Source organism: Carcharhinus amblyrhynchos, chromosome 5 (genome assembly GCF_965287045.1).
Source record: "Carcharhinus amblyrhynchos chromosome 5, sCarAmb.v2.hapA, whole genome shotgun sequence".
NCBI classification, from domain to species: domain Eukaryota; kingdom Metazoa; phylum Chordata; class Chondrichthyes; order Carcharhiniformes; family Carcharhinidae; genus Carcharhinus; species Carcharhinus amblyrhynchos.
In genome coordinates this window covers 84,478,130-84,492,701 of record NC_137328.1, presented here as the reverse complement: position 1 = coordinate 84,492,701, position 14,572 = coordinate 84,478,130, and the positions used below count along the sequence as shown (strand labels likewise).

The window sequence follows — 14,572 nt, the reverse complement described above, 5'->3', positions numbered from 1 at the left end:
CAATCTTCCTTTGTGCCATGTACGACTCCAATCAGAACAGAGTTTCTCCCCTGATTTCCATTGACTGTAGTGAATTCAGGGTCATTGACTCATCAGTGAGCAGATTTTTGTTAAGTAAATCTGACTGATAGCACTGTTGATTACCTCTTCCGTCACTTCACTGATGATTGAGAGTAGATTGAGAGAACAGTAATTGACTGGGTTGATGTGGCCTGCTTTTTATCTCAAACTCGGCATTTTTTCAAATTGATGGGTACATGTCAGTATTGTAGCTGTACTGGAACAGCTTGACTGGGGGCTGAGCACTTTCCTGAGCATATCTTTATTACTCTGACTGGAATATTGTCAGGGCCCATAGACTTTGCAGTACAAAATGCCTTCAATCGTTTCTTGATGTAACATGGAGTGATCCATTGGTTGTGGATTTGCTTAGCTCTGTCTATTGCTTGTTGCTTATGCTACTTGGCATGCAAGTGTTTTTGATTTAAAGCTTCACCATGTTGACACCTCAATTTTAGGTGTGCCTGGTATTGCTCTTGGCATGTCCTCCTGCACTGTTCATTGAACAAGACTGATGCCTTGGCTTGGTGGTAATGATAAGGGTGGGGGATGTACTGGGCTGGGAGGTACAGATTGTGATTGAATGCACTTCTGTTGCTGATGATGGCCCACAGCGCCTCGTGTGCCCAGTCTTGAGTTATTAGATGTGTTTGAGCATGGTTGTAGTGCTACTCAACCATAATGAAGGGTAACCTCAATGTGAAGACAAGGCTTTGTCTCCACAAGGATTGTGCGGTAATCACTCCCACTATCACTGCCACAAGCAGGTTGACAAGGATATGGTTGGTTCCCTCACCAGCTGCCGAAGGCCCTGTCAAGCAGCTATGGCCTTTAGGATGTGGCGAGCTCAGTCAGTGGTAGTATGACTGAGCGTTTTCAGTGATGGACATTGAAATCCCCCACACAGGGCCCTATTTTACCATTTTGAGTCGAAGTGCTGGGCGGACTTGAAACTGGGAGTGTTTCAGATTCAACTTTTAGACCCATTCTCAGGTCCTCCATTTGCAGTCTGCCTGAAAAAAAGTATCAGCTACTCTGAATCGCGCTGCAGAAGCCTTGGATGGAGCTTAGCGCATGCTGAAATGCTGCAGTTCTGATCGGCGCCTCCAACTGCACGTGTGCATAAAAAAAAGATAGAATGCGGCTCCCCGCCACATCACTCTTGGACGGACAATGCCTCTCCCAGCCCCACAGATATTGCCCCATCCCACAACATTACTGACCCCCTTATCCCTCCACCCCACAGATTTCCATCCAGGCCCAATAATGACATTCAAATAACATTAAAAATAGATTAAAATTATTTACTTGGTGTTCCCACCAATTTACTGTGCGGTCCCGACTGCGTCGGATTTTCGGTGGTGGGAGACACGCATGTGTCAGGAATACATGCTTGAATCCCACAAATCGGCGGACACGCGCATCTCCCGACCCGACCCACCAAAAAATTAGCGGGTCTAAGTGAGTGGGCAAGGGTCTGGCAGATGGAGTACAATGTTGGTAAATGTGACGTCATCCATTTTGGTAGGACTAACAGCAAAATGGAACGTTATTTAAATGGTAAAAAATTGCAGCAAGCTGCTGTGCAGAGGGACCTTGTGCAAGAATCACAAAGAGCTGACTTGCAGATGCAGCAGGTAATTAAGAAGGCAAATGGAATTTTGTCCTTCATTGCTAGAGAGATGGAGTTTAAAAACAGGGAGGTTATGTTGCAGCTGCATAAGGTGCTGATGAGGCTACATCTGGAGTACTGTGTGCAGTTTTGGTCTCCTAACTTGAGAAAGGGTATACCGGCATTGGAGAGGGTGCAGAGGAGATTCACTAGGTTGATTCTGGAGTTGAGAGGTTGGCTTACGAGGAGAGACTGAGTTGACTGGGGTTATAGTTGTTGGAATTCAGAAGAATGAGGGGAGATTTTGTCGAAACATAGAAGATGATGAAGGGAATAGATAAGATAGAAGCAGGAAAGTTGTTTCCACTGGCAGGTTAAACTAGAACTGGGGGGGGCGTGGCTTCAAAATAAAGGGGAGCGGATTTAAGACTAAGAAGAACTTCTTCACCCAAAGACTAGTGAATTTGTGGAACTCCCTGCCCAGTGAAGCAGTTGAGGCTACCTCATTGAATGTTTTTAAGGCAAAGATAGATACATTTTTAAACAATAAAGGAATTAAGGGCTATGGTGAGTGGATGGCTAATTGGATTGAGTCCACGAAAAGATCAGCCACGATCTTATTGAAAGGTGGAGCAAGCTCAAGGGGCCAGATGGACTACTTCTGCCCCTAGTTCTTATATTCTTACTTCAGAATGGGAGAATCGCCCCCACTTTGTCAAAAAATGAATTTAATTCATGAAAACTAAAATTAACATTAAATGTCCTGCAAACATTTTAACAAAATGTTTAAGCATAATCTCTGAAGACATTTCACAAAGGGTAACATGATGGCACAGTGGTTAACACTGTTGCCTCACAGCACAAGGGTTTGATTCTGAACTTGGGTGACTGTCTGTGTGGAGAATGCATGTTCTCCCCATGTCTGCATGGGTTTCTTCCAGGTGCTCCAGTTTCCTCCCGCAGTCCAAAGATGCACAGGTTATGTGGATTGGCATGATAAATTGCCCCTTAGTGTCCAAAGGTGATCAAGAAGGCGAATGGAATATTGGCCTTTATCGCGAGAGGGATGGAGTATAAAAGCAGGAGGTCTTGCTGCAATTGTACAAGGTACTGGTGAGGCCGCAACTGGAGTATTGTGTGCAATTTTGGTCCCCTTATTTGCGAAAGGATATATTGGCCTTGGAGGGAGTGCAGAGAAAGTTCACCAGGTTGATTCCGGAGATGAGGGGGTTAGCTTCTGAGGAGAGATTGAGTAGATTGGGCCTGTACTCGTTGGAGTATAGGAGGCTGTGGGGGGATCTCATAGTGACATATGAGATAATGAAGGGGCTAGACAGGGTAGATTATTTCCACTTAGAAAGGAAACAAGAACTAGAGGGCACAGCCTCAAAATAAGGGGGAGTCAATTTAGAACAGAGTTGAGGAGGAACTTCTTCTCTCAGACGGTAGTGAATCTTTGGAATTCTCTGCCCATTGAAGCAGCGGAGGCTACCTTGTTAAATGTGTTTAAATCACAGGTACATAGATTTCGGATGAATAAGGGAATTAAGGGATATGGGGAGCAGGTGCCTAAGTGGAACTGAACCACTATCAGATCAGCCATGATCTTATTGAATGGTGGGGCAGGCTCGAAGGGCTAGATGGCCTACTCCTGCTCCTATTTCTTATGTTCTTATGTTCTTATGTTCTTATATGGATTAGCCATGGTAATGCATGGGGTTACAGGTATAGGGCAAGGAGGATGGACCTATGTAGAATGCTCTCTGGCGACTTGGTGTAGACTCAATGGGCCAAATGGCCTCCATTTACACTATAGGGATTCTATGATCACAAATCAAATATGTTTATTTATTTCATCCTATGTAAATCAATTATTTAAAAAAACTACATTGCTAGAATCCACATGATTCATTGTCATTACCAAACAACAAGACATTTAATTTATATTATCATCTTCAATAAAAAGATACCTACCTTTTCCGGTTTCTCTTCTTTTAAATTCCCTTGGTATATAATCCCACTCTTTAGGAATTTTACTGAGCAAACTTTCAGGAAGCATTTGCTTATGGTGGTATGTGACAGGATGCTCTACTGCTTGCCACATGAGAACCAAGGAGATGACCTGCTTCAGTATTGTCTTGCTCGCATTGGATATGTAGTGGTTCAGACATCTCAGTACCTCTGATTTATCTGCAGTTGTAAAAGCTGAGAACATTAGTTAATCTTCAGACTTGTTAAGTAATGTATACTGCATTCAAGATACATACACAATAGAATGTGAAGGAAGTAAGTTTTTTTTGATAGTACAAATATTATTTCATCACAGCTTTGAGTCCACGTTACTTTCATATTACTTATTTGCATTTTAACAAGATGGGCAACAATTTCAGGTTTGGTTACAGTAAGCAGTCACTTTTGGCAAGTTTTTAATTAATTCAAAACCCACTCATTTGCACAGTGTTAAAATTAGACCCTTTACTTCTAAAGAACTGCATATTCAACATTTAATGCAATGAAATTGTTAAATTTTTTTTTCAGTTATGAGCTGAAACTGTGCACTCTGCTGAAAACTAGGGTTGAATTTTCAACTCTGGAATCTTAAGACAGAATATTCAGGATGGCAAGTGCTGAGGGTCTTCCAGAGAGTTGGTGCATGTCCCAGTCCTGCCAATTCTCAAAAGCTAATTACCATTTCATGCTCAGTTGAACTTTTATTGACAGGACTTTTGTTCTCCTTTGGAAAATTGGCCGACAGCTTCCAACCTGAACAGGCACAGCTATGCACTGACCAGAAGAGGTATTACAGTGCTCTGCCTGGAACAAAATCCCAGGGCCAATCTTAAGGTGAGTCTTGGGGATCTCAGGGGAGGCATGGTAGGGGATAGGGGTGATTGCAGCGTCAGGGAGTACGCTAGAGAGAGTTGTGACTATAGCTCCCAGGTCCGAGACCAAGGTGCCGAAAATCTGATGGGACCTTCCAGTCCAAGCCTAAAAATTGGCCAGTTAAGGTCCTGAGTAAGTGAAAGGGTGGGTTTACCGCTGGAATTCCTGCCCACCACACCATGAAATTGCATCAGGGTCAGATGCTCCCCCTGCCTTTGAACCCGCTTGTGGGGGGGGGGGGGATATTGGTGGTGCTAATACTCTGCCCTAAGCATGCTGGCGAGTGGGAAATTGGCATGGTTCTTGCTGGCTGATGGGTCAAATTGCCACACTGGACTATCTATTTTTCACCTCATTATATATGCATAAATGAGCAGCATATTGGAAATTGTGGCAGGGTGGTATGGGATTTGTCCACCTTGCCATTAACTCATCAAGCTGCAGCTCTGGGCATCAAATACAATTGGCACCCCTGCACACATTCACTTTCTACAACTCAGGACTTGTTGTGGCAAGCAATGGCTACAAGAATGGACAAGCGTTGTGCCTATAAATTCAGCGACAAGTGCCTGGAGAGACTCTTCTAGGCAACTGAGGGTCAAAACGGGGAGGGGGGGGGGGGGTGCGCGGCAGGGGGGGCCTCCTCTATACCCATGCTGATGCCATGCTACCCATGCTGATGCCAGAGGTCCAGCAAACCTACCATCAAGACTTGGGAGGATCTTGCTAGAGCGATCAGCACCTGCACTCCCCTAAAGAGGAGCACTTTCCAGTGTAGGGAGAGGATGAATGATCACAATCTGCTGTGCTAATACAAGTCAACTTTCTCTTCATTCTCAATGCACACTCACTCTCAAAAGGCCATCAAGCATTTGCAGTTACAAGGGGCATCACAGTGATTCTCCCTCACACACATTTATATCTTCTTTTGTCACATCCTTCACAAGTTGCAACTTCAGCCCTTATATCAGTTCACAGCACACACAGAAGGTATGAATGCTTATTATCCTGCTCACAATCTGTCTTTATGCAAGATAAGCTCACCCACAACAAGAGAAGGATCACATGTAGCAGGAGGGATGGCAGAGCTCTGGCCATTCACCAAGAACAGGTGGCAGAGCTGGCAGATGAGGACCATTCCTACTCCAAAAGTGAGATCATGTTTCCCAACAAGCCAATGAGGCCCCATTCACTAGGTTTCATCCACTCATTAAAAGGGAATGCTCTTTAATGTAGGTGAATCTCCAGCCAATCAATAGATATCTCTTCTATTACAGCTACCAGTGAGAAAAGGTGGAGGAATACAGCCAAGCAGCCCATCAGTCCTATCCCCAGAGCAAGTCAGGTGAAAATCCTGGGGGCACACTAAATTTAGAGCTGTCACTGTGTTCATCTGCACCATCTGCCAGGGCAGAAACACACAGCTCATTGGGGCCCCAATTTAGAGCAGAGTTGGGGGTCACCATCTGGTCAGCACTGCACAGGTTCGGGTCCACATGTTTCAGATGGCTGGGCTGATGACTGACATTTTGGTCAGTGAGAAGAATACAATGCCCTGCAACATCCAGTCCATAGAGCTCTGGGAAAATATGAGGCAGTGACAGCTAAGTTCACCAACAGTCAGAGGGCTGTTAAAAACCAGGTGGTTGCTTAGTCTGAGTCTGAAGTTGAGCCTCTGGAATTGGCCCTCAGAGATGTTGGAGCTCCAAAGGCAGGCAGGGTTGTCAGAGGCTGTCTGCAGATTAGAACAGAAAGTGGAGGAGTTTGTCCATGTTCTGTCTGATGTAGTGGCACTGATATGCGAACACATCAAGGTCACCATGGGAAGGGTGGCATCCAACGTGGAGACCCTAGTCCAGTAGTTTGTGTGGGATAAGCGCTTGAACCCGCACACCATCACTATAGCCATTTGTGGTATTCATCATTAGCTATTCAAGAGGGAGATAGGGCACCTCAATCTCCCTCCAGGGGCCCTTTCTCCTCAAGGAGTCAGGGAGGGGCAGCATCAGCTGGATACTCCAGGACAATACAACGAGGACTCTCCAGGGCTACTCAGCCACTCCAAGTCCTCTCTGCCTGTGCCTCCAGCAAAACCAACTGTTCAGGTTTGAGAAGGGTGCACCTATCTCACAGCAGGATACCCAAAGCAGCTGGGGTCCACTAGGCCTCAGCCCTCCAGTGGATGCCTGTCAAAGTCATCACAGGCAACAGAACATAACAGTCAGCAGGCTGTCTCCACCTCTGCTGCAGATGTTGGGGAAGCATCCAGATAGGGTATGAAAAATAAATAAATACTGAGAGCAAAATGGTGGCATGGGTGTTCACTCACTGTGTATACTGTGCACATCAGTAAATATAGATATTTATGGTGACCTGCAATGGAGTTATTCTAACATGATGCATTTCTGTGTACATTTTTGGTCACTTTATCTGAGGAAGGATGCTCTTGCTATAGATGGATTGCAGTGAAAGTTTACCAGACTGAGGGTAGGAGTGACGTATGAGGATAGATTACGTCACTTATACTCGCTCATTTAGAAGAATGAGGGAGGATCTCATAGAAACCTATAAAATTCCATCAAGACTAGACAGGGTTAATGTCTAGTCTCCCATTGATGGATTTCGGGGTCCATTTAAATTACTGTTTACTTTGACAGAACTGTAATATTCCACTGGGCAGGAGAAGCCATAAAATCCTGGCTTGCATCTCAGGTTTACACGTTTTTGCAAAAAACTGGTATAATGCACAGAATTAAGAAAGAGAAAAATGTTTTTGTTCTGTTTCCTAAGAATTGCTTCCACGCCAAAATCAAAGACAATATGATTTACTTTAACTTATTTGTAGCTGAAATTTTAAAGAAGATATTCGTTCATGGGAAGAAAATCAACCTGCAATTTTTGTCAGTGAATATGCTCTGTTCCTTAATCAAATTATAATTAATATTTTCAGCATTAAAGTTGGAAATACAATATGTTACAATACCACACCTGATAAATAACACAACTGATTCCATAACTGGTATTTGTCCATATAATCTTCAAGAACAATACTGAGACACCTGGGCAATGATTTGGCGTATGTCATCACCATCACAATTGCTTCTATCAATTTGGACTGTTCATTACTGCTTTTTCCCTTTGTCCGGTCATCAGCAAAGTTTTCTTGATCAATAGCTACCAAAAAAATGAAGCAATATGTTTTCAGAATGAATATTCACACTTTGAAACTCAATCAGCTAACCAGATTAGAATATCTTATTTAGGCACTTCTGTTAGGCTCATAATAAAAGGAATTTTCTTGGTTTTCTAGCCCACCAGGTCAAAATTTCCTCTGTCCTAGCCCTGAACTCGCATATCTTTCTAGTTTCTCCCCTATATCCACTCATGCCATCTTCAAGCTTATCTTGAATAAGACCCACCTCCTGCTCCCTCACTGCTATTCCCACAAAAATACTGAGAGCTCAACCTTCCTTCCTGACTCTTATTTTAGTTAATATTATTAATGATTTTTTTCCACAGTGGTCCCACTCTTCTTCAAATCTGCCATAATTGTGTCTTTCCTCAAAAAATCTGTCTTGTGCCCCATCACTTGCAAACTATTGCCAAATCTTCAACTTTCCTTTCTTCTCCAAAGTCACTGAACATGCCATCAATTCCCAAATGCATGCTCATATTTTCCCAGAGCTCTATGGACTGGATGTTGCAGGGCATTGTATTCTTCTCACTAACCAAAATGTCAGTCATCAGCCCAGCCATCTGAAACATGAGTGGGACTTCTGCCCCCTTCTGCAAATCTCACCCTAAAGTGTGGCTGGCTAATCTGATTGGCCAGCAGTTCTGTAGCTCTTACAAAGTTATATTGTGATATCCTCCATTTACTCATTTTTTAAAATTCAATTATGGGATTTGGGCATCACTGGCTAGGTCAGCATTTATTGTCAATCCCTGGTTGCCCTTGAAAAGGTGGTTGTGAGCTACCTTCTTGAATTGCTGCAGGTGTACGTACACTCACAGTGCAGTTAGGGAGGGGGGTTCCAGGATTTTGACCCAGCATAAGCTTTCCCTCGATCAATATCTTTTCCTCAACTTTCCTTTTTGATGAAATTTTGTAATGCTATCACTGCTGGGGAAGGTAACATGTTTCTACTGTGGGATTTTGTCATAAGCATTAAGAACTGTCAGGCCATGTCCAGCAAACAAACATGTAAAATAAAGTACTAAAACTACTTTCTTCCAACACTCTTTCATACCATCTAATTTACCTATTCCTTTCCAAATTTAAAATTATTTGTGCACCATTTTTGAGATAATCTGCAATCTTCAGGCTTCTGAAGTCTTTCAAAGATATCAAAATTACTTGTAGAATATTATTGTGTTTCAACACTTTGCATGTAAATTGCTGCTTAGAAGTGACAGTAGAAAGTGTAAAGGTTATATCAGTACCAAATATTTTGGAAAATTGAAATACCAGAAATGCTTGGAGATAGGCTTGCACAACAATTAACACTTGACTGCTCCTTCACATCATTGAAATATAATTTTATGCATTTAATGCAACAAAAATTCAATTCCTATACTATTTGTAACCTACTATTTGTAGGGCGGCACGGTAGCACAGTTGTTCACAGCTCCAGGGTCCTGGGTTCGATTCCTGGCTCAGGTCACTATCTGTGTGGAGTTTGCACATTCTCCTTGTGTCTGCGTGGGTTTCCTCCAGATACTCCAGTTTCCTCCCACAGTCCAAAGATGTGCGGGGTTAGGTTGATTGGCCATGCTAAGAAATTGCCCCTTAATGTCCAGGTATGCATAGGTTAGAGGGATTAGTGGCCTAATATGTAGGGATATGGGGGTAGGGCCTGGGTGGGATTGTGTTTGGTGCAGACTCGAAGGGCCGAAGGGTGTCTTTCTGCACTATAGGGTTCTATGATTCTAGAAGCTTCAAAGTATGAAACATTGGAACTAGAAAGGATTGGGAGACATAATTAGCCATAAAAATAGGTATCTTTTGTGTCACTTAAAATAATTCAGCAGCTGAAATAAATACAGATCTTCTTTTATCAATTATGCCAAAACTTAGTGCTATTTTGTCAGGGCTAGTAATACCCAATGTTATCATTAATCTCTTTACAGTCAGCTCGCCTTGGTTGAAACTCAGTAAGAGAGTGGATGGTGCTGCCACCAAGAGACCATTTATCACCTGAAGTATAAACAAAACCATTCATGTAATTTTATAATTGATCAATAGAATTTAATCAATCTTTAAAAGCCTACTTCACACAAATGGTTGACATTTTTCTGTACTATTTTCAATGTACTGTTTATGTAAAATTCCTAAACATGCTATTTTAACAAAGCTTATCAACTGACTTAAAAGGTATAATTTAATAACTTTGTTAAAACTATTATTGATGAGTTTGAGACAAATGTGTTAATTAAGTGCAGTAAAAATGATACATTAAGGAAGTTCAAACCCGCATGGCTATCTAGACAAAATCTTTCAAAACTATTTTTTTCCAATGGTAAACATAAAATGGATAACATTAATTGACTTAATTGTGTGCATGATATAGATTATGCATAGTTCAGAGGTACAGTTAACAATTTTGGGGTTTCCCATGGATATTCTCACATAAATTGGTCACTTTTACAAGCAATTTGAATTTTTTTATTCATTCATAGGGATGTGGGAGTCGCTAGATAGGCCAGCATTTATTGCCCACCCCATAATTGCCCTTGAGAAATTTGTGGTGAGCTTCCTTCTTGAATGTCGTACATCAGGCACTATCCAATATCTAATAATAGCGTAAACAGGAACCTAACCTGTTGTAACTTGCACTGAATTTTTTCTTTCATACATGCCCTCACATAAAGTTTCCCATAGGTGAATACCTAAATGTGATAAGGATTGATGTGAATCATTCAGCTCCTTTATAATAGACATCAAAAGAACATACAAAGTAAAAGTTATAGCTAGATTTAATCTCATTCTAATTAACCACAGAACCCACCTCAAAGACCGGAAAATAATAATAATAAATGTTATATTGTTCCTATTAGTGGATCTGTTGGGCTTGATTGGCTATTGAAATTATCCACCTCAGCTCCCATCTTTGGGTACCAGTTTAAAGAAAACATTTCCAGTTACCCACAAAATTAATAGTGATCTTCATGGCTTAATGAGTATTGGCTGACATCTGGCTCCCATTGTCTATTTTTGCAGTAAATGCTAAGTCACAAATTTTCGAAAACCGGCTTGTCTAGCTTTAATACAAAGCTTATCATATGTAGCCAGTGGCCTTTTTTTAAAAAAAAGTATGCCAAATCACTTTGCTTTAAATGCATCACTTAAACAAAACTCATTCCCAAATCCTGGGTGGAATTATTGAATTTGCGTGAAAACTGGAGTAACTCACGCTGTTTTTTTCACACTGGGAGTTCAGAAGAGAATCTCCCACATTCTGCGCACTGCAGAGGCCACCAGTGTGAATATCAGTAAATTTCAGGGGGCAGGACCTTTTCCTGCTGGAGAGGCTAAAATCAGTGTGTTGGACAGGCTACTGTGCATGCACCGATCTGTCAGTGCTGAGATCGGCACATGCATAGTAGCCCTGCATGCCAGCCACCTAATTGCTGACCAGCTCAATTGCTGGCCAGCTCCCGCAATCCCAGCAATGATGGTGCTCCGTCGCCCTTCCATGCCCCCACCGACCAGCCCCAAACTACCCCGTCCTGGCCCACACCAATCTCCAGCACTCCCCAACACTGATCGTCGCATTGCCAACCCTCTCTCCCACCCTTGAACAGACAATGCCAACCCCTCCCCAGCAGGCTGTCCGCTCCCCCAGTTTACCCTGCCCCTACCCCAGCCCTTACCAATCACTGGCCTCCATCCTTCCCCCATCGATCCCAACTGCAGGCTGGCTGCGCTACCCTCCCCGGTTCCCACGATTGTCCCCTAGACCCTGCTTCCATCAGGCCCTGCCCCATAGCCTCCCTCCCCACATGCCCCATCCCTTGGCCCTGCCGCATGGCATGTGGGCAGTGCTAAGGTGCCCCTTGGGTAGTATCAGGGGCACAGGCTGGTACTGCCAGGGTGCCAATGCCCAGGGGACACACTCTCCCCTTGCCTGACCCTTTAGGAGGCCCTCCATTGCCCCCACCACTCCAGCAGGGTTGGGCCTCTAGTTTCCCATTAGTGGGAAGCTAGTGTAAACCCCACTGGAGTGAAGGGGTGGGAGACACTTGTGTGCCTGGAGACTTCAGTCCCGGGCCTGCTAATCACATGCAGATGAAATCAAAATGACTATTTAAATGGTCTGTGCATTTCCCCGCTAATTTCTGGTGCAGCTGGAAATCTGGCGCTGGGAGACGCAAGCAGGACGTGAATGCATGCGCAAACCCCGCGAATCGGCAGCTGCGGGATTCTCCTGGTCCACTGCGCTAAAACATTAGTGCAGCGGGATGGGAGAATCACAGCCCCTTCCCTTATAAGATTGATTAAACATCTCAAAAAATGATTGCAACTAACGAACAATGTAACCAACAATGTAGTGTTTTAAACAAATAAAGTAAGAATTACATTCAATATGCTGAATTGTTAATTACATTCACTTGCTGTGTTCATAGGATCCTACAGTGTAGAAACAGTCCCTTCGGCCCATCGAGTCAGCACTGAACATAATCCCACGAAGGCCCTACCCCCATATCCCTATATATTTTACCCACTAATCCCTCTAACCTCCGCTACCCTGGACACTAAGGGGCAATTTCTTGGCATGGCCAATCAACCTAATCCACACATCTTTGGACTGTGGGAGGAAACTGGAGTACCTGGAGGAAACCCACGCAGACACGAGGAGAATGTGCAAACGCCACACAGACAATGACCCGAACCAAGAATCGAACCCAGGCCCCTGGAACTGTGAAGCAGCAGTGCTAACCACTGTGCTACCGTGCCACCCAATACACTGTACGGTGTTCGACAATATTGAGAATAAATTCAGTGATAGTCTGTAATAGTTGCATTTTAAATATTTGAACCTTTGTATTATGTCATAGAGGTTTACAGCATGGAAACAGGCCCTTTGGCCCAACTTGTTCATGTCTTCACCCTTTTTTTTGAAACCCGAAGCTAGTCCCAATTGCCCACATTTGGCCCATATCCCTCTATACCCATCCTACCCATGTAGCTGTCTAAATACTTTGTAAAAGACAAAATTGTACCCACTTCTATTACTACCTCTGGCAGCTTGTTCCAGACACACACCACCCGTGTGTTAAAAAATTGCCCCTCTGGACACTTTTGTATCTCTCCTCTCTCACCTTAAACCTATACCTCTAGTTTTAGAATCCCCTACCTTTGGGAAAAGATATTGACTATCTACCTAATATATGCCCCTCATTATTTTAAGATTACCCCTCAGCCTTCTACACTCCAGAGAAAAAAGTCCCAGTCTATCCAGCCTTTCCTTAGAACTCAAACCATCAAGTCCCAGTGGCATCCTAGTAAATCTTTTCTGCACTCTTCCTAGTTTAATAATATCCTTTCTATAATAGGACGACCAGAACTGTATACAGTATTCCAAGTGTGGCCTTACCAATGTCTTGCACAACTTCAACAAGACATCCCAACTCCTGTATTCAGTGTTCTGATCAATGAAGCTAAACATGCTGAATGCCTTCTTCACCACGCTGTCCACCATGTGATGTGATGATAAAAGGTAAAGATGATATTGTGATGGTAAAATACCTGGGCAGGTATATTTTTGTGGGGTTGCCCTGCTTATGCACTGAACTTCAAGGGCCATGTGATTCGAATAAAAAAATAGAAAGTGATGGAAATGCAGCAGTTTGGGCAGCACCTGAGAGTGGTGGTGGCGTAATGGTTTCCTCCGGGTGCTCCGGCTTCCTCCTACAGTCTGAAAGACATGCTGGTTAGGTGCACTGACCCGAACAGGTGCCGACTAAGGGAATTTCACAATAACTTCATCGCAGTGTTAATGTAAGCCTTACTTGTGACTAATAAATAAACTTCAACTTTTAACTTTATCGTCATTGGGCTAGTAATCCAAAGGCCTAGGGTAATGCTCTAGGGACCTAGATTCAATTCCCATCACAGCACATGGTAAAATTTGAATTAAAAGTCCAATTATGACCATGAAAACATTGTTGATTGTTATAAAAACCCATCCGATTCACTTTAAGGAAGGAAACCTGCAGCCTGGTCTGGTTGACTGAAATGTGGTTGACTGTTAAATAACCTCTGAAATGACATAGAACATAGAACATAGAACATTACAGCGCGGAACAGGCCCTTCGGCCCACAATGTTGCGCCGACCAGTCTTATTTTTAAAAAAAAACATTGACCCACTAATCTAAACCAATCCCTTTTCGTCCATAAACCTATCCACCAATCTCTTAAACGCCCCCAAACTAGGCGCATTTACAACTGCAGCAGGCAGGGCATTCCAGTCCCTCACCACCCTCTGGGTAAAGAACCTGCCCCTGACATCCGTCCTATAACTGCCCCCCCTTAATTTAAAGCCATGCCCCCTCGTGCTAGCTTTCTCCATCCGAGGAAACAGGCTATCACCATCCACCCTATCTAAACCTCTAATCATCTTATATGTTTCTATAAGATCCCCTCTTAGCCGCCTTCTTTCCAGTGAAAACAACCCCAAATCCCTCAGTCTCTCCTCATAGGACCTCCCCTGCATACCAGGCAACATCCTGGTAAACCTCCTCTGCACCCTCTCCAAAGCCTCCACATCCTTCCTGTAATGTGGGGACCAGAACTGCACACAGTACTCCAAGTGCGGCCGCACCAGAGTTGTGTACAGTTGCAACATGACGCTGCGACTCCTAAATTCAATGACCACTCAGTTCATGGAATAAAGGGATCCACATACCATGAATGAATAAAAAGAATCTATGGAGAGGACGGGGAGCTAATATGTTTTGGGTGGGTGCATCTACTGTTAACATAAAAGAGTTTACATTTTAAGTCACCATCTGCT

The 14,572-nt window shown here is 43.5% G+C and overlaps 1 protein-coding gene across 7 annotated transcripts in view; it reads right to left on the bottom strand.

Annotated features, from left to right (window-relative positions):
• Positions 1-14,572, bottom strand: part of kiaa0825 (KIAA0825 ortholog) — a 424,011-nt gene that overhangs the window by 238,453 nt on the left and 170,986 nt on the right. For 5 of the 7 annotated variants that reach the window (XR_013886683.1, XM_080189117.1, XM_080189112.1 and 2 more), the window contains exons 14-15: positions 7,544-7,729; positions 3,647-3,877 (exon numbers count right to left, since the gene is read on the bottom strand). Coding sequence is in view for 6 of the 7 variants with exons in the window: in XM_080189117.1 (XP_080045243.1) it covers positions 3,647-3,877; positions 7,544-7,729 (417 nt within the window). In the remaining variant the exon portion in view is untranslated. The remainder of the gene's footprint in view (positions 1-3,646; positions 3,878-7,543; positions 7,730-14,572) is intronic. The other 2 variants (XM_080189114.1, XM_080189116.1) reach the window with 2 other exon arrangements.